At 49.9% G+C, this 27,344-nt stretch overlaps 2 protein-coding genes across 6 annotated transcripts; one reads left to right on the top strand and one right to left on the bottom strand.

The window, feature by feature from the left end:
- Positions 1-13,890, bottom strand: BRAP (BRCA1 associated protein). Its single transcript, XM_082066558.1, has 12 exons — positions 13,678-13,890; positions 13,373-13,531; positions 12,062-12,263; positions 11,127-11,316; positions 10,047-10,160; positions 9,397-9,545; positions 7,913-7,988; positions 7,164-7,302; positions 6,562-6,671; positions 5,140-5,229; positions 3,139-3,242; positions 1-2,241 (listed from the first exon to the last, which is right to left on the bottom strand). Exons 1-12 carry the CDS (start codon positions 13,757-13,759, stop codon positions 1,881-1,883), a joined length of 1,776 nt encoding a protein of 591 aa, XP_081922684.1. The 5' UTR covers positions 13,760-13,890; the 3' UTR covers positions 1-1,880.
- ACAD10 (acyl-CoA dehydrogenase family member 10) lies at positions 13,831-26,972 on the top strand. Of its 5 annotated transcripts, none has more exons than XR_014185480.1 (14): positions 13,831-13,950; positions 14,814-15,002; positions 15,568-15,716; positions 16,537-16,731; positions 18,338-18,496; positions 19,119-19,278; positions 19,723-19,864; positions 20,223-20,291; positions 21,060-21,241; positions 21,428-21,578; positions 22,459-22,604; positions 23,404-23,577; positions 24,422-26,534; positions 26,707-26,972. XR_014185480.1 is itself a non-coding variant. In XM_082066555.1 (14 exons), exons 2-13 carry the CDS (start codon positions 14,837-14,839, stop codon positions 24,568-24,570), a joined length of 1,842 nt encoding a protein of 613 aa, XP_081922681.1. In that variant the 5' UTR covers positions 13,831-13,950; positions 14,814-14,836; the 3' UTR covers positions 24,571-24,592; positions 26,334-26,972. The 5 variants fall into 5 exon arrangements, 4 of the variants coding, with proteins under 4 accessions (XP_081922681.1, XP_081922679.1, XP_081922682.1 ...); XM_082066555.1 differs by having other exon boundaries at positions 24,422-24,592; positions 26,334-26,972; XM_082066553.1 differs by having other exon boundaries at positions 24,422-26,972.
- The last annotated feature ends 372 nt before the right edge of the window (positions 26,973-27,344 follow it).

Here is a 27,344-nt window from a genome sequence, read left to right on the forward strand (position 1 = left end):
TTTTAATTTTCAATCACATTTTTTGAAAATTGGTTCCAAGATACAGTACAGCATCTTAGTGTTCTACACAACGCAAGCTGTCAGCAAAAGGTCACAGGATCTTAGAGGGTGTAAAAATATATCTTAAATAAAATAGTTTCTATAGGAGAGCAAGCTGTGTTGTACATCTTTAGGTCCCTAGAACAATTCCCAGAAGGCAGAGGCCTGGTTGTACAATCCACACACTAGAAAAATTAGTTACATTCATGCTACAAAGTTAGAAAAGGTGGAAGTTTCAGATGATGGGGGCAGATCAAACCCAGGTGGTGGATACAGCAAGTGCCCGAACAAGTGCCCTGGATTTCCAAGTGAGGGAGCTCAACACTTCCAGCCCACCAAGTCAGGAAGATGATAAGGACTCACCTTCCCAGAATCACTCTAGTTATTGTAACTCATTCCTTTCAATTGGCCAAACAGAACGACTTTGGGCAATAAAGGACAAGCTGGTTTACTTCTTTGTTCCGGTTTGGAGCAGGTAAGTCTGAGCTGCGTTTCCAGTGTTACAGACTAAGATCAAGGCTGTGCCTGCAGTTGGAACAACAGAAAAGGATCATACTGTGGTCCGAGAAGACAACTGCAGGACTCCCCTGGCCCTTTTTAATAATGAATTAGCCTTTAAATGCTCGGATTACTGAGCACAACACAGCAACCGGGACAGTCGCTTCTCCACCCTGGGGTAAAACTCAAGAGCATCAAGTCTGGTGTCTATTTTAAGTGAAAACCTACAAAAAACCCTGATTTGTCCACAACTTCCCCTTACAGGTCTTGCACACCTTTGGGGCAAATAACACAGAAGTTTTGCCAGCAAGATGCTGGTCAGAGCCACGTCTGGGAGCAGAACAGGCAGCGCCAAGGGATCCCGGGAGCTGGACGCAACAGCCGCATCTCGTACCAAAGGCTGGTACGGGTGGGAGGGATGAGAGATTTAAAAATCGCTGTGTTGTTCTTTGTCCTCACCTCGTTCTGAGCATCACAGCACGGGGACTTACAACAACACAGCCCCCGTGCAGCTCCGCACCGCGCTCCGGGAGGATCTGAGCTCGTCACGCGTACCAGTCTTTGCAAAGACGGCTCTATTTAATCAGTAGAAATTAAAATAATGCTAAATAACCACGTTAAACAGCGTCCAGAATATAAAACTTTTCATACTTTCTGCCCCAAAGGCAGCAAGCGCTGGCCTTTCAAAAGCCATCTTTAAAATGAAGAGATAGTAGCAAAGTCCCTTAAATTGTTTAATATCCCAAATTACAAACCTTTAGGACTCATTTAATTTCTTACACCACTAAGATGGTTTATTTTCCACACATCACTCCTTTTTCTTTATTTCCAAACTACAGTTCTACTCCTGCACTAGCAGTTCTGCAGCATCAGGACTGCAAATACTCAAAGGAGATGTATATAAGCTAATTTACACTGTTTCTTAAATAAAATAATTTCTTAATTGAGAATACTTTTAATCCAGGAGAAGAACTGGAGAAGCCTCACACGCTACTCTACAGCATCCCGGTAGGAACGCGATGTTTAACACATACACACCTGCGCACCCCAACACTGTACACTCTCCGAGAAGAAAGTCAAATGCATGACAGGAGGGGCTTTGGAAAGGTAGGAAGGCAAAATGGTTGTAAAGATCTGCCTAAAACCAGCTAAATAGTGCAGTGAAATGCTTTTAAATACCACAGACACCTCCAGGGACTGGCAGCCAGTTTTATGAGCAGCTCCAAAGACAATTTCTAGCTGAGCTTTAGTGAACTGGGTGTTCCCAGCTGGAGTCCTGAGAGCTGAGCCTGGCCTAACCCCAGCACAGCCGCTGTCTGGATGGGCGCGGGGCGTTCAGCTTTTCACTTGCCCCTCTTGCCACGGCCTCTCCTGGAGGAGGGTTTCCCCGTGCCCCCCGTGGAGGAGCCGGCAGAAGACGCCACCGCGATGTTGATCTGTCCTTCCTGAATCTCCTGGCGGGTCTCAGCTGGGAGGTGATTGATTTTCTGTTGCGTCTCTAAGTAGAACATGACGTCCCGCAGCTGCTCCTGGATCTCGGAGATCTGCAGGTCCTTCTGTTCGCAGGTTTCCTTTAACACTCTCTCCTCCTCCTTGAGTTTGTTCTGCAGCAAGGCTTGATTCGCTCGCAAGCACTTGTTCAGTTCTTGCTCCTCCTTCAGCTCGTTGGAAAGTTTAGCCACTTTGTTATTCAGCTGAGAACACCTTGCAGAGAGAAGCACAGATCAGAAGAGCAGAGCACTGCACCAAGATCAAACACCGCTGCAGCCTTCTGACCTCCATTCCTCGGGGCAACGGACCCCCAGCTGTCCCCAGACCCACCAACACCACCTGGAATTCGGCTTTCTGACAAAAAACACGCAAGGGGAGGCAACACAAGAGGACTCTGAAATCCCCCCAGGATTTTCTACCCAGTTTAAGGCTTGTCTGTGCGGTGTCACCTGCATGTGGAGTAGGACGCTGCGAAGCAGAATCCTTCCTCTGTCCCTCCAGCTGCACAACCCAGGAGAATACTTTCCCTGACAAGTTCGGCAATTGCGTGTCGTACCAAAGGCCAACAGAGGCAACAGGCAGGGTGTCTGTAACACACGGGAGTGTAACACGAACACTCATCTGCAGCTTACGGAATAGGCACCAAAAAGGGCACAGGGATTCTGTGGGGTCCCGGGAGAGCTACGGGAGAGCTACGGGCAGTCAGGGGCTCCCAGTGCCAGACCCTGAAGATCCAGGCACTTGCTAAGATCTACATTTTTCCCTGCGCTGGGTGAGATGCCTCTATTGAGCCGGTTTTCTTCTCTTCGGATGCATCCGCCAATTGTGAGGCCGCCTGGCGTCTCCTTAGGGCAGGCAGAGGGGGATTACTGAGCGCTAAATATGCCGACCACGTCAAAGAGCCCCAAAGCTGCGTTCCACTCAACAGGCACTCTCAATTTGTGAACACCTACAGAAATGAGAGCTTTTTTGAAAAAGATAAGCTGTGTTCTCAGTATACCAGTTTAAATAGCTCAAAATTGCCCAGGAATAGCAAGTTTTTCTTTTTTTGGATGTCAGCGCGCGGAGTTTTAATGGCTGCATGGAACTGAACCTGGCAGCGGTACCCACTTCCTTTCGACAGACTGCTTTTCTTTGAGCAAGTCATTCAGCCTCTGTTCCAGACTGTCACACTTCTCAATGGTCTCTTTAAATTTGGTCTTCATGTTGTTAATCTGTAAAAACAAACACACAGTCTCAAAGAGATCAAAGTTCTCTGCCCTTTCGTTATGACATTCATTTTTCCGGAGCGGTCTCTAGACTTCGACCAATTACTATTATCCAACAGGCAAAAGCTTTGAGCAAAATTAATTTAAAAAGCTGAATTTTGGTGCAGACCCTCTGCGTTTCCAGTTTGCTGGACCCCAACGAGGGACCACGTTGCCGTGGAAGCCGCTCACACAGAAAAGCAACTCGGGCTGCAAATCTGTGCCAGGCACCCCATTGAAACAAAAGCTGCATCAGATCCTTAACTTCTCATTGAGTGCAGTTAAGCGTTCATTTAGCCATTCTCTCAGACTTTTGTGTCCGTCACCAAACTTAGATTTCCCTCTGAAGGCTCTACAATGTTGGGGTTTTGCTTATTTTAAATTAAACCTCAACTAAGTATGGTCGAAGTCTGAATATTAACGTGCAACGTTGCTCAGCACTGACTCAGCAACATGTTGTCACAAGGCAGTGACCTACTGACACCGATATCTTACTCATGCACAACGCAAGCACAAACACACGGCCATCGGCTTCCTCTTCCCTCCGCTTCCCACTCGAGGCTGCCGCTGCTGCAGAAAACCAAGCTCTCCTGCTCCAGCCACTGCATAGAGCACAGCTACGTCTCTAACGTAAGACTCATGGGAGATTTATAAACAGAAATGCTTGTTTCCTCTATATTAGCATCAAAAGTGTGCTTGCATGTGATGGAAAGAGGAACTTGAAGGAAAAATGCTTTCCTGGAGGAGCGATCTGGATAAAGGTCGGTGTCAGCACAGGTGGTGCCTCTACTGATGCCAGAGTCAATGCAGAGCAGGTTTTAAACCTTCCAGCCTTAATCACTGGATGTTTATGCAGCTGATGGTTAATTGGGGGAAGGAGCCTGAGCTCTGGCGATGGAACACACTGCACGGTGGCACCGATCCAAACAAGACTTGCGTGGAACGAGCACCATGAATAAACTTGTAAGGACCTTTAAACATGAAACCACATTTGGGGTTCATATCACAGTCCTTTCACTTGGAAGTTTCTTTGTGGATCATGTTTTCTGGTCATGTGCAAGATTATTTTCACTGTATCTTTTCCTTTTATAGGGCTCTCTATAAGATTTCTGGGACTGTTCTTTAGACCAAGATCAATGGCCACTATTTCAACAGTCATAATCACTACTTAACTGCAGATACTAAATGGTTAATTAGAAGTCATGCAGAAAGTTCAGTTAAGGACTCAACCTTAAATCCTGAGTCACGGTAAGCCTAGTTGAAAAGATTTACATAGAATAAAAAGCATTAAAACATTCTCATTGGATTTTTGCTGGTGACATTTTAAAGCAGTCCTGCCTCCAGAATGCTCTATAGGACAAGACTCTGAACTTTTCCCAAAGGCTGATGAGGAGAGACAGGGGATCAAAAAGAAAGGGCAAATCAATATGCATTTGGAGCAGGGAGCCTGCTGCCACTTTCTGCAGCCAAGCAAATTAGAGTCATATTGTCTATGCTACACTAACCTTCTCCAGAGATACGTGTCAGCGAGACGGATGGCAGCGGCAGGCAGGGATCCTGCGGCAGCGCGGGCTTATTTTCCCCACTGCTGCCATTTCCCGAGCAGCACGTTTAAATCAACCTTCAATCTAGGTGGCAATCTACCTCCTTCCGCACCACTGAGCAGCAAATTGCTAGATCTGAGCGTCTAGATAAGGGCTACGTCTTGGAGCCAATTTTCTCAGCCGGCAGTGGAGCAGCCGACGCGGGGCCACGTCACGCAATGCTCGGGCTGCGCGAGAGGCCGAACGGCTCCGCGTCCCGTTTCACGGCGTCCTGGGCCCCGTTTCAGCAGAATTTCACCCACGGCCAGAGCAGAGCTCACCTCTTCAGCCGTATCCTTTTCTATTCGGACAATCTTGTTTTCCCAATAGATTCGCTGCGATTCCAGCTGGCTCGTTAGCAAATATGAGTACTATAAACACAGCAAACAGACCCAAAACAATCAGTTTTGCCATAAGGGCAGCTATGCTGATTAAGAAGCCCAAAGGGCTCCTATATACAAATTGATTTAAGCAGATGAAATGGAGCATACAGGACATACTGAACATACATGCACAGCAGATGTTTCACCAATTTGATTTCAAAAATCAAATAATTTGATTTTTGGAAGTCCAGGAAAACCTTTAGATCACAACGGCAAGGATCAAGTAAAAGTTCCGCCAAGCCATAGGCAGCATCATGCCAAGAGCTTTTTAAAGAGAAGACAGATTTTTCATTGTAGTAGCAATAAATCCCTACAAGTTTTACACTCCACAGGAAAACGAAGCATCAACCGCTCCTGTCACGAGAGGCCGAGCTGCTGGATTCCCCATTCACAGCCCAAAAGGGTAAATGCTCATATCGAGCTTCACTAGGAGAACATCTCTGGGAAAGCATCCTCAGCTGTGAGTAACTATTCGCAGTTATTGTTCTCCAACATGTGTGGCCCATTCCAATGTTATTTTGGCATCTGAACAAGGATATCTGCCTTACAGCCCGTCTTTTCCCTTCTGGTTCTGCAAACGGGTTATAAGAAGGTTGGAAAACGTGACCATTTCTTATCATCAGGCTGGCAAACAGCAAATTAGGCATTTACTACCGAATTAAACATGTGTAAAAAGCCTTGAACAACCTCAGTAACATCAGAGCAGCAAAATACACTGTCAAAATCATTCTCTCCAAAAACATTTAGATCATAAGCTACATGGAGAGGTCTTACTTTAAACATCAGCCTCCCAGAATAAAAAGGGTTAAAAATAGCTGGTTTAGCATCTGAGTGTTACTCAGAAAAGCAACCAAATATTTCTTTGAGCAATAACCTTGCGAAGTCTGGCCTCTGTGGGCTGCTCCTCCTCAGATACCCTTGTGTCTAATGCAGCTGAAATCATGCTGCAATATATTTACTCAGTGGAGCGGTAATTTTGAGTTTCTCTCCTTCACCTTTCTAGCTGGGGCAGGAGAAGCTGCCCAACAGGTACAAAATAATCATTATCTGTTCAGGAGAAGGGAGCAGAGCAGGGCTGGTGTCAGACAAGCTTACGCTTCGCTGCATTGGCTCTGCAGAGCCAAGAAGAGGGTTTTTTGTTGTTTTTTTTTTTAAAAAAAAAGGCAGTAAAAACATCCTGCTTCTGCATGAAAATGATTGCCTATGCACAGGGAGCAGGTCTGCTGCATCAGCTGATATCATTTCCCTGTAGTGGTTGCTGGATCTGAAACACTTCCACAGAGCAGCACAATGCAGAGCCCAACAAGCCAAAATATTTACCTCTAGTTGTAAGGCATCGATTTTCTCTTCCTGGCACATATCTCCCTCGCACTCATACTGAACTATCTTCCCATCAGTTTTACTTGCAACCAGTCGATGGACGTAGTTATCTGAAGAGAGAAAATTCAACCGCAGGGAGTTTTGGCTTCAGAACACCCAGGTTGACACAAGTGGAAATACTTTCTGCAGCACAATTAACCGCGCAGACTGCTGCACCAGCACATCAGCACGGCAGAAAACCAACACCAGATGTATTTGTTATTTAGCGGACTTCGCACAGACACCTTACAGGATATTTATTACAACAGCCCATTCCCATACCTCAGGGCAAACTGATGGAAAGGGAACAACACACACATTCCGCAGAGACTGCAGGGCTGCCCTGGTTCGTTACAGAATCATGTTCTCCCTCCTCCATCTGCTCCAGACCCAGAAAACTGCTATTAGAGAGGAGATGGATGTTCCCAAAGGACAAGGCATTAGTACAGATGCAAACCCCTTCATCTCTAAGTAAACTCCACCACAAATACTCTTCCTAAAGGGTCCTGAAAGGTGTTTCACAAACAAGGTCACCCTACAAGAGGGGAATGCGGAGTGTTTACCTCCAGCGTAGTCCCAGACTCTGTGGTTGGTCAACTGCATTGCGTAGGTGTGCTGGGTCTCCTCGAAGTGCTTGTAAGCGTGTCGGCTCACGTACCGCCCGCAGCCGATGTGCCCACAGATCAAGCAGATCCAAAGGTTCTGTGAAGAGAACAGAAAGTTCTGTACGTACAACGCTGTCGAGTGGTGAGAACACGGGATCTGACAGGGATGGGCTGCTGATGCTGCGGACATCCAGTCACTTCCTTCGAAAGCAAACAGCATTTGCTTTTCCCCCTTCCTCTTTGAAGCTTTGCTCAGCTGGAAGGCTGAGGAGAAGGAGGTTCCTGCTCATTCAAGCCAATTACAAGCCTGTGTATATTGAGAGATGAGCACAAGCACGGATGGAAGAATGGCCTCGGCTACCAAACGAACGAGGCACCTCAGCAAGACCACAAAAGCAAGAGCACAGACTAGAAGGGAACACCAAATTCAACGTCAATATAGCTGCGTGTTATTACACACATTATCACGCACACTCTGATCAGCTTATGGACTAATTCTTCTTTCTAAGAACCAGAAAGATTTGTCAGAACAGGAAGCCTGGGAGGTAAGATCCTAGTCCTGATTCCAACTCAAAAGGAAAGCACATTCACCACTGACTGGTAAACTCAGCCCCAAAGCAGCCACAGAATTAACCCCAAAAGCAACCAGAGCAGCTGTGCAGTCAGATCGAGTCTAGATCTCACTCACCATCCACCCACCTACTTACTTCTTGAACTCCACACTCAAAACACTTGTTCTCTTCCACCGGCTCGGGCGTTTGGCAGTACCTGCAGACAGGACACCTGGAGGGCAATAAGCACCATGATTAGACACAAGGAGCTCCATCTTAATATCATGGTAATTAAAAAGAGAGCCAGAGAGCTCAAAGTAAATGCCTTATGCAGTGGGACACTCCCTATATGCCTGCATCTCTCAGTTCACATTTACCCCGCTCAGATTTGCCTCCATTCCACACAAGGCAACTGTTTTTAAGCCAGCAGGGGACAGGAGAACTAAGAACAATTCTTCTGAAGCCATTTCAGTCTCAGTTTGATCTGGTTTTGCTGCAGTCCAGGTGTAGAGAACATCTGCAACGCAAAGCCTCAGTGGGGCTGCCAGCAAGCAGAAAAAAGCCATGGCTGAGCTCAAGCAACACTTGTTTCAGAGAGGACAACTATCGTTTCTTTTTAAATGAAACCACTGCACTGCCAGAAAGACAGACGAGCCGAGAGCAGAAGGAAACTTTGGCTGGACCCTCAGTGCTAGAAGCTCGGTGAGGGAGCAGAGTAACAGCCCCTGTGTCCTGCTGCCAGGACTGTTTATGTATTTTTCATTAGCTGCTGGATAAGCTACAGAAATATTCAAGGGAGGAGACTGTTGGATCGCAGTCAGCTTTCTATACAAATTGAGGCACTTCCAGCCTCCATGGCGCCTAAGCAAAGCGGACAGGGATTTTCTTTTATCGTTCTTCTAGACTGAGAGCATAAGTTCTGCTTAAATTGTATATTAGATATTTAAGTGCTATTTTGGATCTTGCTCTTACACCGGCTAAGCTCCACTGCTTCAAATTTAAACTGGGTTTGATTTATGGGACAAAGCAGCCCATAAACTTGAATAGCTACAAATCTGATTGACCTTACTGAGGTTCTGTTACTTTGGCTTATAAATGGTACAGGACATGGTTCAGAGGTGCACTTGGCTGTGCTGGGTTAATGGTTGGACTCTATGATCGTAAAGGTCTTTCCCAACCAAAATGATTCTGTGATTCTTCATCATGTCCCAGCATCTGAGTAAGACAGCACGACTGCAGGGCTCCCAAAAACATTCCTAAGCTCCATCCGGATGCGCAGATCTCTCTACAGCACAGTCTCAGTTATGCCAAGGAAACAAATGATCAGACTGAGTGAAACAGAGCTGTGTGTGCATCCAGTGCTGTTTGCCCCAGTGTTTTATCTTACGATATTTTAAAATAATCCACATTAACTCTACAACTCCCTTCCTGCCTTAGCAGTAAGGCCCATGGGAAACACTGTTCAGTTACTTTTGGCGGGTAGATTTCTCTCCGGGAGTCCCTTAATGGGAAAAAAAGAGCATTAGAATTTGTAGTAATTCCTGCCCCCACACTCTGATGAGCAAAACCAGTCTTGTCAGCATGTAACCGCCACAATCACAATAGAGCTTTAGATGTGGAAATAAAGAAAAGCCTCTTACGTGGTGTCCTCCCAGCGCTGCAGACACTGGCTGTGGAAGCTGTGGTTGCACAGCGTGGTGAGGATCCCGTTCACGGACTCGTCCATCCTCTCCAGGCACACCGTGCACTTCGGGAGCTCTGTCAGGTCCATCACAGGCAGACTGGCTCCCTGTAAAGGAACAAGCAGAGACAAATTGCTCAGCACCTTCTAATCACCATCAATTAAACATCCACAACAAAAAAAGTCAAACATCTCCCCATTCGTGCCTCCACCAGGGTACACAAACGCTACAAAGTCATCATGTAAGTTTACACAGTGGTTAAAAATATTAAAAAAACCCAAAAAATAAAGTGATCCACAACATTTACAAGGGCACAACCAGGATCCTCATCACAGCACGGGTTCGGTGCAGCTGCTGCATCTGCCATCGGCCTTGTGCTGTTTTCTGGATTCACCAGATCACCTCCACACAGCAGGTGGAGCTCAGAGATGCTGCAGCGGTGAGGAACGAAGCCCATGAACTCACCAGACAAACCCTCCCAAGAAGCAACAGCCCTGAAAGAGGTTTGGGTTGATGCACTTCAGCAGTTCTTGCAGCATTCTGTCCAGTTCAAGTAATCCTGTGAAAATTCTCTGAAGTGCAGGGAAAACAAAGCCAAACAAACTTACATCTTCTGATTTGAAGACTTCAGCCCTTTCCACGTACACCAGCTGGCAAACGTCCTCCTCTATGGAGTTGAACTGCCGGCCGTTGCACGCCATGTAAAAGCTGTCTGCGTCAGCCTGGGCACCAAACAAAGGAAACCAGGTAAAGAGAGAAAACTCACAGATGATATGACCGAGGAAGAGAAATCTGCTGCAACGTCTCTTCTCCCTTGTAACACCAGAGAAGATACTTCAAACAGCTCCTGTATCTCGCACGGAGTTTAGCGTCACCACTCGAAGACAAGAAGTGAAGTTCCCAGCAGCGACAGCGACCCTGATATTTGAGTGTTCAGCAGAAACAATGAATTTCCCTTCAGCATCTGTTTTGCCCTTCGTCAGCAATTTCAGTGCGTTTGCAAAGCAAATTGCAAACTACAAAAATGTGAGAGGGCCGCAGTGCAGGACACCGAGACTTGTGTCAGGGAGAGGAACGATAATTTAATGGAGGGAGAGGATCCACTCCACTGGCCACAGTTCAGAAACGCTCTGAACCGTGCCCGAGAGTCACGCGCAAAGCAGAACCAAAAACAAACTGGCAAATAAACCACCCATTCTCACTCGGTAACTTCCCCAAACCCTTCCTTTCACAAATGATCACACCAAATTGAAGCAAATTAGCTGAATGCCATATCTGGGGCATTCCTGCTCACTCCAGCCAGGAGCACAAAGGCCCATGAGATTTGCTTTTGCTACCTGCAGACGCAGCCAGCGGGGGAACGGTCTCCCCTCAGCCTCCTGTTCTCCAGGCTGAACCCACCAGGTGCCTCAGCCTCTCCACACCTGTGCTAAATATATTTTAAAATATGCTGCCAACAAGAAATAGGACAGTGAGAACATGGCAGACACCCGTCTCCAGGTCAAGGTGTGGGACTAATCCCAGCCAGCAGCCCCAGGAAAGCTCTGGGCACCAGGACAGGTCAGTTTCTCCAAGGGTAAAGCATGATCTTGTCTGACAGTGGGTTGGCGCAGCCAGACAGCACCCAGAACAGCAGCTGCGTGTGACAGTGCTGTCCCTGCTGCAGCACGGGGACTTCTGGCGCTTACCTGTGAACTGAACTTGATCAGCACCATGTACTGGTTGGGAGTAGAATCTCGTATGATTTTCATGTGCTCAATGACTTCGTAGAAAGAAGCCACAAACTTCATCAGGTCGTGACTGGTCATGGTCGCAGGGACTGTGAGGATGCAGAGCATGGCACTGCGCCGCACGTCTTCCTTCAGAGAGGTCATCTTGCTGGGAAGAGAATGGGGACACGACCTCATGTCGTTTCAGAGGACAATGGCAGAGCTGGATATATCACACTCCCAACAGCCGCAGTTACTGCCGTAACTTTTTTGTCAACCTTAATCTCCTTTTGTATGTTTGTAGATATTAAGGAGAAGCCAGGGGTTGTGGTAAGCACTGGAACTATTTCTCTGTAGCAACAGATTAAACTGGGCAGCTCTAATAAACAACGGTTTTGTCAGGAATAATTTGATATCTGTTTTTCTAAAAAAAAAAACAGTTGAAGTTTGCAAGCCACAGATGCTGAGAACTGTTCTTAGAACAAATGAGCAACATTTGTTACTATTTCAAATGCCCATTTTGTGTCTCCTGACACAATTATAGCGGAACAACATAGAACTATAATCCCTGAAATACGGGATGAAACCTCCCGCTTCCGACAGCTCCTCAGACCCGCCACCAAGACCCCGGAGATCCCAATTTAATTCTGGAATCCCTTGAGAAGCTGCTTTCAAACGTCATTTTTTAGGAACCTGTGTTTGTTTTGCGCTCTCACAGCCCCTGGCACAAGCCTTCCCCACCTGGGGCGGCTCCACCATCACCACCAGACACCGTCTGCCCTCGCGATGTGAGTCACCGTCCTGTTTGTTTGTCTCAGCTCACCGCCCCAGGGTGACCGACTCACCCTTCTGGGCTGCAGCATTACTCAGGAGCCCTGTACCCACCAGAGCTACGATTACTCAAGCGTTCTTACTTTGTTTTGTACAGATGCATAATGCCGTGAACAATTTCAACAGAGGGATTCCCGCTGAAGAAGGAAATCTGGTCCGGGAGCTGTTTTGAAGGCGAGTCTGGAGCAGCCTCACGCTCTTTACTCTGATCGTCGTGTTTATTTTTGTCCTCGGCAGACACAGCCTCTGAAGATTTTCGTCCTTCCATGCCAGCTTTTGTTTCATCTTTTACAAATCAAAAGTTTCCACATTACTGATGGCGCATCAGAAACGTCTGCTGTTCCCTACGCGCAGCCTGCGCACACACCAGCACCCGAGGAGACAAATTAAAACCCCGGGAAGCAGCAGAACGAGACATTTCTCAGGTTTGCTGCTCCAGAGGAAATTCCGGTGTTGCCGGACTCGGTGCAAGCCCGTGGCAGGTCCCAGTGCTGCGGATCCAGCTGGGCACAGGTTTGTACAGTGCCCAGTGAAACACAGAGCAATGGGGCCGGTTTGCTGAGCTGGGGCGAGGAGACCCCGGCAGCAGCAGCTGCTCCTCCTGCCCCACTCTGACAGAGGCTCCAACACTCAACACTTGAAGTTTCCAGCTTGAAACTTCCCCCCAGGGAATTTAATGTCTGAAGAGCTGAACAGTCAACAAAACACCAACCAGCCCGTGGCACAGCCCAAAGTAAGTTATAGACTCAGAGAACCATTTTTGTTGGAAAAGACCCTCAAGATCACAGAGTCCAACCGTTAACCCACCCCTGGCACTACCCCATGTCCCTGAGAACCTCATGTCTGTCTGTCCAACCCTCCAGGGATGGTGACTCCAGCACTGCCCTGGGCAGCCTGTTCCAATGCCCCACAGCCCTTTGGCGAATAAATTGTTCCCCAGATCCAACCTCAACCTCCCCTGGCGCAACTTGAGGCCGTTTCCTCTGCTCCTGGCGCTTGTTCCTGGGGAGCAGAGCCCGACCCCCCTGGCTCCAAGCTCCTTTCAGGCAGTTCAGAGATCAGAAGGTCTCCCCTCAGCTCCTGTTCTCCAGCTGAACCCCCCAGGTCCCTCAGCCGCTCCCATCTCACTTGTGCTCCAAATGAGCCCTTTCCAGCGTGGGTGATGTTTGCCAGCAAGAACCAGCAAGAACCAGCAAAAGCCAGCTCTCCTGTCCAGACCCCAACACATCTCCCTTAACTTCTCTGTTTCCCAAACCACACGACTGACCGGACACCCCCAAACCCAGAACGTCCCTGCCACCCCTACACAGACACAGACCTCCCACCGCTGGGCCCTTCGCAACAAGAGTGGGTACGACCCCAGCCCCAAACCAGCGCCGCCGCCCCGCCGGTACCTGGCCGCGGCTGGATGGTCTCGATGATCACGTCGGTCATCTCCCGCCGGCCCAGGTGCTGGTGCAGAATCGCCGCCCGCTCGCCGGGGCCCTTCCCCTCCAGACAGGCCGGGACGGCGGGCGGGGCCGCCCCGCTGCTCTCCGCCGCCATCTCCGGGGCTGCGCAGGGAAAGGAGGCGGCTGGGAGCGGAGTCCCGGCACCGGCACCCACCGGGACACAGACCCCGGGGGCCTCGGGGGCCACGGGCAGGGCCCACCCGCCCCCGGGCCCCCCGGTACGAGGGAAGCGGAGCGGAGAGACTCACCAGCCGCGCTGTAAGCGAAGCCCAGGGGCAGCGGGGAGTGCTCGGCCAGCTCCAGCCGGATCACCACCAGCGACACGCTCATGGGCCCGGGCCGCCGCGCCCCCAGGAGCCCCACGGACACCGGGCAGCGCCGCCGCCGCCTCCCGCACCTCTGCCCTCTGACCCCGCCGGGGTCACGGCGCCGACGCGATGACGTCGAGGTGGCGGCGCGGCGGGGGACGGCGGCGCTAGGGGCTGCGAGAGGCTCCCGGCTGCTTCTCGCGAGGTTTTCGGGTGAGTTCTCGCGAGATGTGGGGGCTGGGGGGGCAAATGGCGCGGTGAAGTCCTGCCCTCTTCCTGGCAAAGCCTGGCCCAGGCTAGGCCTAAGGGGGCTGGGGCACGGAAGGGAGGGTCCCTTCGGCCCTGCCGGGCACCCCGCTCCGTGTCCCGGCTCCGCAAGGGTGGCTTCAGGGCTGAGGGGTGGGACTCTGAGAGTGGAAGGGGGACAGTGACAGTCCTGCCTGGACGGGCCTGCACCGGAACCGCAGGCCCGTTACCATGGCAACGCAGCCACGCCGCAGGGGCCGGGCTCCATCCCTGTAGGCCGTGGCACCTCCCAGAAAAAAACCAAACAAAAAACAGCACACCAAACACCCCCCAAAACACAAACAAACAAAAAATAAACACTTTTAAACTTTCCCCTCACACTCACCACACTAGTATCTTGCAGCTCAGTTGCCAGGCATTTGTATGGTTAATGCTTGAATAAAATAAATGAAAAGACAGCGTGGCCCTGGAAATAAGGACTTTGCTTCAAGGCTTAGAGCTGTCCATGAAGGATAAAGGATACCCCTGGATAATCGAGATTTAGCCCCTCTAATGCCCTCAGCATCGCCTGGATTGTGGAAAAGTAGCCATAGCAAGACTGACTCCGGGGACACCTGGATCAATAGACAAGCAATGAGAATGCTGCAAAAATAGTCACTTTGCAAACTTTTGCTGTGACAAGCAATCAGTAGTGTGGGTGTCAGTGAGTGGTCAAATTATGTTGTACCTGAAAATGTGAAGGGTGTAAGGACCCTGTGTAAAACCACACGTGCATGAATAAATATTCACCCTCGTAATTCCACACTTTGCCTCCTCGCCTATCTCCTCAGGCCCGTTGTGAATTTTCTGCAGGATGTACCTGTGGAGCTTTGCCCGTGCCCCTCACCTGCTCCGTGCCAGGACCCAGCAGCACCCAAGGGGGTTAATTTGGCGGTGGCGATCGGGACGGTGTCATTATAAAGCCGTGATCTTTGAGGCGAGCGGAGTTCTCCTCCCATCCCCTCACAAGACAGCCGCGGGTGTGTATTCTCCTTTCTCATTTGCTCCTGTTGTTTGTGTGCGTGGAGGGGAAAATAAATTTCAGGTGTCTCTGCCAGCTGCCTCTGCTTCTGGGAAGAGATTCAAGAACTTGCAACGATGACCGTGGTGCCCTGTTGTGCCATCAGAATACTAGAACTGGCAGCAACTGGCAACCACACTGACAGCTCCAGATCAGGGTCTGAACCTGCCTGGTAGGGAAAATGTTCTGTAATGACACCGGCTGGTGCCACCCAACCTTGTTACCATCCTTCAGGACATGTTAAGAACTCCGTGTTTCATCCCAAGGATACCACACCAAAAACAGAGCTTTTAGTTGAGGAAGGACCCCAAGTTCTTCTGTCTGTGTCTGGGTAAATTACCCCAGTCCAGCATATTGGTTCTTCTGTCTGTGTCTGGGTAAATTACCCCAGTCCAGCATGTTGGTTCTCATGAGAGTTGGTCGCTGTATCAGACCTCAGAGGGATTTTAAGCTGATTTCCCAGTCCTGATGACACCACACATGCTCTCCTGGCTTTCTTACTTTTCTTACTTTTCTCTATGTAGACTGGGAAGCCCGGAATTGTGTTCCAGCCGGCACCATCCAGCAAGCTCTGCTCTCTGGAGGGGAAAATAGTCCCTCGCTGAAGTACAGAAGAGGAGAGCTGACGAGTGCGGAGTTTTTGCAGGAGCTGGGACAGCAGTGCTTTGAGATCGTAAGCCGGCTCCCCCTCCTCTCTTTGTATTTCCTGACTGCAGGGAAACAGGATCCTACAATGTGGAGGTTCAATGAGGAAAGAGGGGCTTTTAAAATAAATCCTTTGATAGAAGGGTCTGGAATTACCATTCATTTACCGTTGCTGTCTGATCAGGGCAGACTTTTCACTGCCTTCAGCATTCTGGTACCCAGGCAGGATGGTCAACTGCATTTGCCTTCACTTCCACCAGCCTCTTCCTGCATATTTCATAACTTTTTTTCCTTCAACACATGTCTAGAATAAGCCAAGATGAGAAGTCAGAGAGTCAGAGATCAGCTGAAAGGCTTTGGCTGTTAGTTCAATCATGAGCACACTGAATGGATGGAGACCATGGTCTCCAAGAAAGGTCCTTAAGATCAGCAGAAGCTCCTCCACCACAGCTCCAGGATCACAGTGCAAGAATAATCTTTTGAATAAAGAATTTTTGAAACAGCTCAGTCTAAAATATAGATTCCTTTCCTGCCTGCTGAGTGGTAAAGCAGTATTTATCTGTAACCTGCTGTGACTCCATGGCAGGCACAGTCCTAGTGCAGTTCTCTTTCCCAAAATCAGCTTTTTATCTCTCCTGCTGCTCCTGTAGAATTAGTAACGTGGGAACACTTGTTTATTTGGTCTAAGCAATTTAGCTGGGAGATTCACTGACTGTCTTCTGCTGCCAAAGGCAGTAGGACAACAAAATAAGATGATCAGGCAACCCACCTACCCAACCACTCTTATCTTCCTCCCTGTTTAAAAATGGCTAATTATCATTCTTGGGGGGGTCTCTCTGGTTTCTTAGGCAAATGTCTGTGTTCCAGTGGACTCTTTTCTGTTGGATTTAATCAGAAATGAGATGATAAAACATCTCCCCATCATGGCAGAAGCAATACAGTGTATCCGTGCAGAAGGTCTTAAGACAGCTCTTCTAAGCAAGGACCTCTGTCTGCTGCGTGGAGGGAGCTTTCTGCCCCTTGAGCGAAAACACTTTGATGTGGTAAGCCTGGATGGATTCCAAAATGCATTTCTGTAGCTGGGGCTATAGAAAGCTGCAACTGAAATTCTGTGTGTGCGGGTACCAAATGAACAGCAACCAGCAGCACCTAATTGGGCATAAACGTAACAGTCTGCAAAAATGTTTCCTGGCATAATTTGTTGTAGTGATTGGGCCTTGAAGAGAATCTGAGTGAGTGGCAGGTACTTGTGCATTTGAAAATTCATTGCAAAATGCCCACACGACCACAAGGGCACGTGCAACAGGCACAGGTAGCCATGTCAGTAAAGGGCTTAGAAGCTGGAACACCATACAAGAAATAAATGTTATTAGCCAGTGTCCCTGCTTGCTTTATATTTAGTCCTTCCTCTTTTAAAGCTTGTTTCATCCCAAGGAATTGCAAAGCATCCCCCATATTAGAAAAATCCCACTGTCCCAACATGCCGACCTGTTGGCGTGAGTGCTGATGGGGAGGCAGAGACCTCGCTCCCAGCACGTTTTGCTTTTGCAGAGATGAAGAAGAAGTTTAGCCATGAACCTCCAGGCTGGTTCGAGTGGCTTCACTTTAACAGGCCTTTAACTCACCTCAGTATAACAGAAAATTTGCATTTTTGTGTGCCCCAGCTCACATCTTTGAATTTCAGGAGTTTATTCGTGACTTGAGTTTGTTTTGTAGCCTTGACTAAGACAACAAAATATGCAAAGAAGAGTCATATCAATACATTTAAAACCTGGGACTGTTTAAATTTATCTTGTCAACAATATGTCATTATCGACTCAGCTTCCTGTGCATTACGCTGGTGACACCGGTGCCTGTGAAGTTCTCGCCATGGAGTGATGCTCCGTTGGGATGCTCTGTGGTACCTTTCATCCCACACTGTTTCAAAGCACTTTAATAACCACGACCTATCCGGTGTCATCGCTCCTGCGGTGTGGCTCTTCTGTAACAGCAGGCAACAGCACCGCACAGTAATTAGTGGGAAAAAACCTTAATTGAATGCGGATTTCCATTAGGATTGGCTTTTATGTCTATCTAATAGATTCATTTATATTCCTAGAGTGTTTATCAGCACAGGGGTGAAATACTGTTTGAATTTTTTATGGTTGTGAGGGCAATGTGAGTATTCAGAGACTGACTCGAGACTTTTTTGATGCAAATTTGGGCAGATGATTATGGCCAACAGCTCCGCTGCTGCACTGATTGCTTTGGCGTGGCCGGTAGGTGCGGTGGCCAGGACTCCGCTTCTCCAGATCGTTTGGAAGGCGCCGCGATCCAAGGGTTTCTTGGACAGCATTGAGCAGTTGATTCAGCACCACCTGGGACATCCAGTGTCTCCCACATTGTGACATCTCCTTGGATATCTTCCATCCAAGGGCTGGCTGATCCTGTTTAGCTCATCTGAGCTGGCATAGCCACAGCCAAAACCAATTGTCACCCACGCCGTCACTGGAATCACATCCTGTCCGGCTCTGTCAGCCCTCCATCCCCGTGTCCTTTATTTCACATGTTATTTAGACCATCAGTCTCTTTCCCACCCTCCATTTCCAACAGTGCACAGATGTTTGTGGTCACAGTCAGCACATGCATAATCCATTTCTTGTTGCCTAGATGGTTGACTCTTATCGGGAAGGAACGTGCAAGCCAGATCCTCATGTTTACCAGCTGTGCTTGGAGCGCTTGGGCATTCAGCCCCAGGAATCCATCTTCCTCGACAGCAGCAGCCAGAACCTAAAAACTGCAGCCCAGCTTGGCATTAAAACAGTGAAGGTACAAAGTAAAGCAGCCAGGGCAGCTTGGGGTGTGGTTCCTGTGTCCAGAAAATGTGTTTGAGTTGAACAGCTCAAGGTTTTCAGTTGCAGTGGCAGACACATGTTGCCAAGCCTTTTGTTTCACCTTGTCCTTATTCCTACAGGATGTGGTGAGGTTAAAAGGGAGGATTTCTGGCAAAGTCTGCACTGGTCTGTTCCATCCACAGCCCTAAACACAACAGCTGGTGTAACCTCAGAGAAGTCGCTTCTCCTTTATGGACCTCAGTTCCCATTAGAGAAACATCCCTATCCGTAAGGTTGAGACAAGCACATCCATCAGATGTGAGAAAATAAGACATATTTAATACATTTCTAGTAGCTCTGAGGCTTCATGGATGTGTCAGCTGGGGCCTTACTGGTTAACCCCCAGGCTTTGGAGACAGTGAGCACAGGGTTGTACTTCAGCAGGGGAAAGGACAAGGATGAGACTGGTGGGACGAGTGACCTCTGCTCCCCTGTGCCTCAGTGGATCGGTGCTGTTGGACTCACAAATAAATGCATCACAAGTGTGCAGAGCTCTCTCTTTCCCAGGCAATTTTATCTTCTGTCACCCAGTGTTTCTCCCTCTCTCCTGCTTTCAGGTCGATGATCCAGGAGCAGCACTCAAAGAGCTGGAAACCCATCTGGGTTTTCCTTTGCAAGGGTTTGTTCCATATACTCGTGCAGTGAGACCAAGCATGGAAATCCCCAGAGAGAATCTGCAGAAGTACCTTGAAAATGTTCTCAGCGATGAGGCAAAAGGTATTGCAGTGCTTTTTGCTCTTCAGCCTGAAAGCACGCATATTCCGGAGCCATTGGCTCTTTCCATCGTATGACAGATGGGTTGAAAAAGAATATTAATGAAAGGCCCCTAATCTCCAAGCAAATGTTGCAGCTGTTGAGGTTTCAGTGATCTGCCACTGTTTCCCAGAAATGGGAAACAACATTTTAGGACTTCCTCACTTGGGAGGTGTTGAGGACAAGTTGCCAAAGAGATGCCAAGAATATTCCTGTCCTGTGAGCCATCTGTGAGCGATTCCCATGCTCCCCAAAGATTTGGGACACAGGAGCAAAGTGTAGGTTCCTGATTGCTGCAAGTGAGATCTCAGACCCAAGCACAGGAAGGGGAAGTAAAATCTGGAGAAATGGTGATAAATAACCCAGCTCCTGCTTCTGTGTGCTGACCCTCTGCTCTCAATGCCCCAGCCCCACTCGTGTTACGGCAGTTTGGCCATGGACAGTCCACCCGGACCTACTGCGTCAAGTTTGGTGATCACTTGCTGGTTCTGAAGAAGGAGCCCTGTGACCTGTGGTGTCCCTCAGGTCCTTCTGTTGGCAGGGAGTACAGGTGAGAAGGAGCCGCGCTCCTCGTGACAGCTGCTCGGGGAAGCTTCTTGCAGGAGATTCCAAACAAGCCCATCCAAGGGCAGAGATCTCCGCCTCAGCAACAGAGCACCAGGACACTTTTGGGGAGGCTGATGTGATGTCCCTTTGCATTTTCGGAGTGTTTTAGTCTCAGGGCTCTGGGCCTTGCAAAGATTTTGGTGTGCTGCTTTCCCCTTCCCCCAGCCATGTTAGTTTACCGTGTTTAAATCCCAGCACAGGACTCTTTATTTGCCTTATGCGTCTGCCTAGCAACAAAGCAGTTCTAATATCGATTCCCCGGTGCCTCTGTGCTGACACAGCTCTCTGGCTCGCCCTGGCAGGGTACTGAAGGCACTCGCTGAGGCTGGCGTTCCTGTTCCCACTGTACTTTCTCTCTGTGAGGACAGCAGGTAATCTTCTCCCTCAGCTTTCACTCTGTGCTTGACAGCTTCAGCCAGATTCCCCAAAGATGAGGAGAGGAAGGAATAAGGGGCTAGACCTCACAAAGTACACCAGCCTAATTAGTGTTTGCCCTCCTCAAGTAGCCTCTAGAAGTTCAAAGGACAGCAGCACTTTTATTTGGCTTGATTTGGGCGTGCCCTTATTTTAGCAATTAATCAAAATGCTGTCTTCCTTTGAAAAGCCACCATAAAACAGTGTCATAGGGCTTCCTGCTGACTCAGTATGCTCAGGTTTCCCATAAGGAGGTGATTTTTCTAACTGCCAGACCTCAGACTTGCCCCAAAACCTACAGTTGTGACAGCAGCAAGTCCACAAGCCGAACAGCCCGTGTAGCCCTCAGGCAGCGCCGCTGCGCTCGGATCTCTGCTGGCTGCGGTAACAAAGCCTCTGCACTGCAGTTAAATGCGTGTCCACCGCTCGTGATGTGTGCGAGCAGCGTCACAGCCCCGCTGCAGAGCTCACTGCAGGGGAGGCAGGGAGATGGTTGGTGCTGTAGCCAGGCTGCAGGTTGCTCCCTGGGGCTGGAAGTCACTTCTTGGGGCTGGAGAGACAGGGACTGGTGATATCACAGCTGTTTGCCACTGGCTGGCAGTCTGAGTTGGGCTTGAGCCCAGTGCTGTGGAGGCTGCTCTACACCTTGCCGTGCAGGTGAGATTTGAGGGGTGGCAGGTAGCAGGATTAACCTCAAACCCACGAGTTCCACCCTGCTCCCCCAGCACCCTCGGCACACCGTTTTACCTTATGGAGCACTGTCCTGGCCATGTCTACAGTGACATCTCCCTCCCCGCGCTGCAGCCTCCCCAGCGAAGGGGTATTTATGCTGCCATGAGTCAAGTCCTCTCCCAGATTCACAGCGTAGACCTGAGAGCAGCCAAGCTGGAGGACTTCGGGGAGCATGGTGAGAGAAGGCTGCATGTCCTTTGTCCCCTGGAAATCACAATGAAACTCTCAGAGCTTTTCTCAGCATGCTGGACTGAGATCTTCTTGGCTGTTTGTCTTTTTATGCATGCAGCTTTTATGCATCTTTTTTGACGCCTCTTTGTGCCCATCCCTCCCCCTGAGAGCCCTCGTTTCTCTGTTACAGGTAATTACATTCAGCAGCAGGTTGAGACCTGGACAAAGCAGTATCGAGCTATGGAAACTCACGTTATCCCAGCCATGGAGCGACTCATTGAGTGGCTGCCTCTGCATTTTCCTGAATCTCAGAAGACAACAGTTGTGCATGGGGATTTCAGGTACCACTTGGCTGACAGCACTGCCCTGGAGCACATCCCAGGTGGTAGAGAGGGAGAGTGTAAAGGATTATTCAAATTCCAAGTAGATGCTGAGTTGAGCTGGTGCAGCAGCTACTGAGCAGCATGACAGCTGGGCTCTGGCTCTCATTCAGCATCCCCCAGGTAATGCGACCTAAAAGGCCACAAACCCTTCACATCTTTCACCTCATATTTTCCCCGGTGTTTATCTGCCTACTGATCCATGGCAGTTTCAAGCAGGGAAACTGGGGCAGGAACTGAAAACCTGGACTCCTGATGTCTGATTCCAATCTCACAGTTTCTTCACCCAGCCAGTGCAAACACTGGTCTGACACTGGGGGATCATCAACTGCATCTGCAATACTCAGAAATCAGTCCTGGAGCGTGTGCTGATGATGTTTGCTGCTTAAAGAGTTTGAGTGGCTGGTGAGATGCTGCAGGGAGTGTGGCAAAACCTGCCAGTGTTACAGGTGATGCCATGCAGGAGCGTGGTGGCTCAGGACAGAGATGAGACATGTGCCTTGGAAATGACCAGAAGACCCCCCTGGACAGTGACTTGCCCACTTCACTTTTTGGCTAGCCTGTCCTGTAACATCTGCTAATGATCGGAAGCCCTGAAGAACTTGGTTTCATTTTTCAAAGCGCAGTTCAGTTCATCATTAACCAGCGAGTTCACTAGTGAGTAATCTCTGTCCTCTCTGACCTTTGCTCGCATAAATTAATATTTCACTTGTGCAGCTTCCCAAAGGACTCAGCAATTTTTGTAGAGTGAAGAGCACTGGAAAGCACCTGCTGCTGCTGAACACTGAGATATTTTCCCTTCTCTTGAGACTTTTCTGATCTCTTTTTCCCTCTGATACAGGATGGACAACCTGATCTTTCACCCAGACAGGCCAGAAGTCCTTGCTGTCCTTGGCTGGAAGCTCTCAACCCTGGGAGATCCCATCTCTGATTTGGCGCATAACTGTATGGCCTTCTTCCTGCCACCTCACTTTAGTGCACTGAGAGGTACAGAGAGCAGCAAAGTCACATCTGACACACACACACAGAGGAACCAGAGTTCAGAAACAGATTAACTCCTGCCCAGAGAGCTCAGCTGACAGTCGGGCTCATTGCAGCTGGAAAGGGCTATGGGTCTCCTGCCATATTCCCTTCTGCCCTTTCTCCTCTCCATCCCTCCAGGGCAGAAACATCTTTCTGAACGTGCAGAATGTGCCCACAGTTGCCCCATCCCCACTTTGTCTCATTTCTGCCACCCATTTGGCAGATACTTTGCCATGAGCTCCCTGTGCTGGTTGGTACGGTCACCGGTTGGTACCATCACCCCGTTCATGCACATGGACTTTTGCTGGCAGTCCTGTCAGGGATGTCCCCACACAGAAGAGCCCTGCTTCACAGCTTGCAAAACTGCCTTAAAAATGAGTTTGGATTATTTTCCCTCTCACTTCAGCTATAAAGCAGGGGAACTCTTTTGGGTGGGAAAGAGCCAGCCCAGAAGGGGTTTGTCCACAAAGTTAAATGTTTGTTAAAAAAAAACAATATAGGGATAAACAGAGAGGAAAATTACTCCATTGTTTAGGAGGAAAATCCATCAATCACTGCTTTCACAAACTCACCCCAATGAAGAAAACTGTCCTGTATATGTTTCACCTAAGTGAGTGAAACTCCCACAGCAGTGGTGGAGGTGTTGAAGGGGTGCAGGTGTCTCTGTTGCTCCACAGCTCTGCCACAAATGTCACGACATCCCTAGAAACCCCTGAGCCCCTCACCATCTGCTGCTTCACTGTTGCCTCTTTGCATCTTCCAGGCTTGAGGACATGCGATTTGCGGCACCTGGGAGTCCCCACAGCAGAGGAGTATTCCCAGATGTACTGTGGCCACATGGGAATGGAGCTGCCTGAGAACTGGAATTTCTACATGGCCTTTGCCTTTTTCCGACTGGCTGCGATGCTGCAGGGAATCCACAAACGCTCTCTGGCAGGTGAGGAGCCCAACCGTGGGTCTCCAGCACAGACCCCTGAGCACCGCGGTGGGGAGAGCTCTCACACCAAACCAGGGAGATCAGACCGGCATCATGTGCTCCAGGGTTTGACACATCCTGAGAGCTCCAAAATCCCAGGTGCTACAGCAAAGAGCGGCATGCCTGGCAGCCTGGTGCTTTCAATGTAGAGCTCTTATGGGAAATAAGGGCTCAAAATGAGAGATCTTGGTTCACCTCTGTGTTTGGAGCTGAGTGAAGTGGGAGCAATCATCCAGCAAGTTATTGCTGCATGTAGGCAAGAAGGATGTGAACATAGTGTCCTGTGACACCCAGAGCTGCCTCCCTGCTCCAGCATATGCTCTGGAGGGTGTGAGGCTGCGTTCTTTTGTCAAGACGTGTCCTGCAAACACAAAATGGGAGCATACACATGGCATTTCCCCAACAGCTGCTTTTTGCTGGATGCATGGTCTGGGCTGTTGCTGTTTGTGCTGGCCGGAGGTTGCTGGGTGGTCACTTTCCTTTCATGGGGGAACTGAGCAGAGTTCAGAGCTCAGAGCCGTGTCCTACAGGTGGAGCTCTCAGGCTTTCAAACTAAGCCCGACCTTGGAAGTGAGACTGGAAAGCAGGGAGGTGGTGTGAACTCAGTGCTGTTTATCTGCATACAGCAGGTCTGGCCTTGGATTCTTTATGAGAGCAAAACAAAATGTTATTTTCCTATTCTTTAGAGAGGAGTCTTCTCAAGTCCTGCTGGGCTGGCCCAGACAAGGGCACATGGCTCCATTTGGGATGTGACTACATAACACGGGCTCTTTCAAATAAAGATGTCCTGTTCTCTCATCCCTAGGGATGCCAACCCCAGCTGAAAGCAGCCCGGAGGATACAGAGTTTGTGGCTGACCTGGCTTGGGAATTCGCCATAAAAGAAGGATTCCGTGTGTTTGACAGCCTCCCCGCCACTTCCACAATGAGCAGATTAACACCAGCCAAGCTGTAATCGCTGGTGCTGCTCCACCAAGGTCCTGACACCAAAACTAGTGAAATTCCCAGAGCTTGGCTGGGCTTGGGCTCTTCAACACCTGCCAGCCCAACGATCGCTCATTCCCTTCCCCTGGCAGCCTTGCTGCTGCCTTTGTGTTGGAAAGGCAAAGTTAATGCTCTTTAATTTTCCTTGGGAGGTCCCTCAGGTAGGGCAGGGAGCTCTTGCACCTCCACAGCTTCCTTCCTTCATGTTCTCTTTGCTGCTCCCCCTGGCAGGGGCTGTCCCGGCAGATATCCCCATCACCAAACAGTCGCCTGCCCAGTGATAAGCTGAGTATGATCATGCCCTCGGCAGCACAGGATCCAGGACGGCACTTGGACTTTGGCCCTGCCACTGTCCTGGGCTCTCCTGTGCAGAGCAGGTGCTGCTGCAGCCCTGAACCCTCAAAAAGGAGCGACAGTGACCACTCCTGGTGTGGTGGGGAGGAAGCAGAAACCAGCTACCAAAGTGACTCGTCCACGGTTGTGTGGTGGGTCAATGCCAGAGATGGGGGGAGCATCAAGTCTCAAACTGGAGAGTTTTAATTGTGTCTTCTCCTTCAAGGCAGGTCAGGTCAATACTCAGGTATCAGGACACCCAGGACCCCTGTCTGGGCTGTGCAAACTGGTTTCTCTGTGTTTCCAGTTCCTGGTGCTGCTGGTGGCCATGGTGCGGATCGGTGTGGCTGTGGCTCTGTGCTGGCTGGTGCTGCAAACAGATCTGCGGGGAGTGGTGTCCTGAGTAATCATTCACAGAGCGCGTCATGAAAGCAAACATCCTTATCCTTGGGTTGCTACCGAGATTATATTCTTAATGTATTCTAGTGACATTATGAAATTCTAGAGAGTTATTTAACTGCCTTTGAGCTGCCAAAAAAATAATCCTATCTGTTGTTCAGCCCTTCAGAAACATTTCCTTGTGCTCTGGCAGAAACCAGCACAGACAGCATTGCAGGGTGCTTAGCGGCTGATCCGCTGGGAAGGTGGAAAAGCCGGGAAGCAGCAGCTCTGGGGAATCTGAGAGCATTGAGCAGATCTCCTCACCCTTCTTCCCACCACTCGTCTTCAGAGCTGGGAGAGAGTCACCAAACGTCAGGACTGCCACACTGTCTCTACTCCGTGCCTTGGGCTTGTGGTGGAGACACTGCTCCTTGCCTGGGGGAGCAGAGAGCCCCTCATCCTGCCACCTCCCCATCCACCCCACTGTTCTTTCCCTTGGCACTGTCCCTGCACGGTCAACCTTTGCTGTGGAAGGGTATTGTGAAATCCAGGGAGGAGTCCTGCTGTTTGCAGTAGAAAGATAACGCAGTGGAGTGTTAAACAGCCAGATAGCCCTGGCCTGGGACTGTCACTGTGCTCAGGAGCTGGGCAAGGGCCAAGGGCAAGGGCCAGCCTGCTCCGTGCCAGCTGGCACCGCAGGGGCAGAGGGAGGTTCGTCCCAGCGAGCTTGGCAGCACGATGTCCTTGGCTGAGGAGCTCTCGGCTGAACGAGGCAGCGTCTTGGCTGATCTGGCCACATCCCACACAGGGAGCCAGCAGACTTTGCACACTGGTCCCAAGGGCTGCCTATCCTCACAGTTCTCTGGGGAGATCCTCTCCGAGGTTGCAGAGCAAAGCTCAGTTTGTCTTTCAGAGCAAGCACGAGTGTGTCTGGCCAAAGCACGGGGCACAGAGCTGTGCTGCCAGTGTTGTGCAGCCTTTCACTTGCCCCGCGTGGGCTGTGGTCTCACTCTCACACAGGTCTCTGGAGCAGACCCCAGCCTGGTGTGTCCCGCTGACCTGAGCCCCGTGTCCAGCTGAAGGTCCCACATGGTTCACAGGACAGCACTCTCCAAACCAGAGCCTCGGACGTGAGACTCAACCAGCCACTGCGGTGGGGGAGAAGTCGTGCTCACAGCAGCCTGGCAGCTTCTGAATTTCCGTGGTGTTTGCTATTATCTGGTATGTGGGCTCAGCGCTTTTATTGCCAGGCTCAATCGGTGTCAGGCAAAACCCACCCCTGGATCACGAGGCCATCAAGCCCAACCTCCCAGGGGGAGAGGTGGTCAGGTGGGGGTGCAAGACTTGATTTTGGGAATAAAGATAATGGAGCAGGGTGTCTCTCCTCCTTCAGTGCAACACCTCCAGCTGCTTGCAGGCTCTAGAAGGGCTCCAGTCAGTGGTGCAGGTACTGAATCAGGTCCTCGAGGACTCCTGGCTTCAGGGGCGACTTTGCCTGGCCCCTGGAGCTGTGAGGAACTGGGAGGACTCCAGTGTCCCCTGACTGCAATGGATCTCCCTGTGTTTCTTTGGGGAGAAGAGACCAGCAGCGAGGAAAGAACAATTGGGAGTTCCTGGGCTCCTCATGTGTAATCTAGTATTAAGTCAATATTAAAGTGATGGGCATACTTCTTTGAATTCTTCTCCAGTTTCTCTGGTGCGGTGCAGCCTCACAGTCCACTTTCTCAAGGCCATGTCCATCTGCCCAGGATGGCTACCACGTTCCTGCTCTCATGGGTACAAGGACCATGGCACTGTATGGAAGCTGTAACCTGAGCTTGGGTTTCTCCCAGGCTCCAGGGTGAAATTCTACCTACACACCCTGCATTTGGCTCTGCTGTGGAAGGGGGAGGGAGCCCATATCTGAGCCTGGATCTGCCTGGCCTAGACTGCTGGGATGGCTTCTGAGTCAGCACCTGGCCTTTGCACCTCCCACCATCTCATCTTTCAGGCCAGGCTCAAGCCCAAGCCTTTATTGCCAGGCTTAGAGTT

Source organism: Streptopelia decaocto (assembly GCF_964273445.1).
Source record: "Streptopelia decaocto genome assembly, chromosome: 15".
In the NCBI taxonomy this organism is placed as follows: Eukaryota; Metazoa; Chordata; class Aves; order Columbiformes; family Columbidae; genus Streptopelia; species Streptopelia decaocto.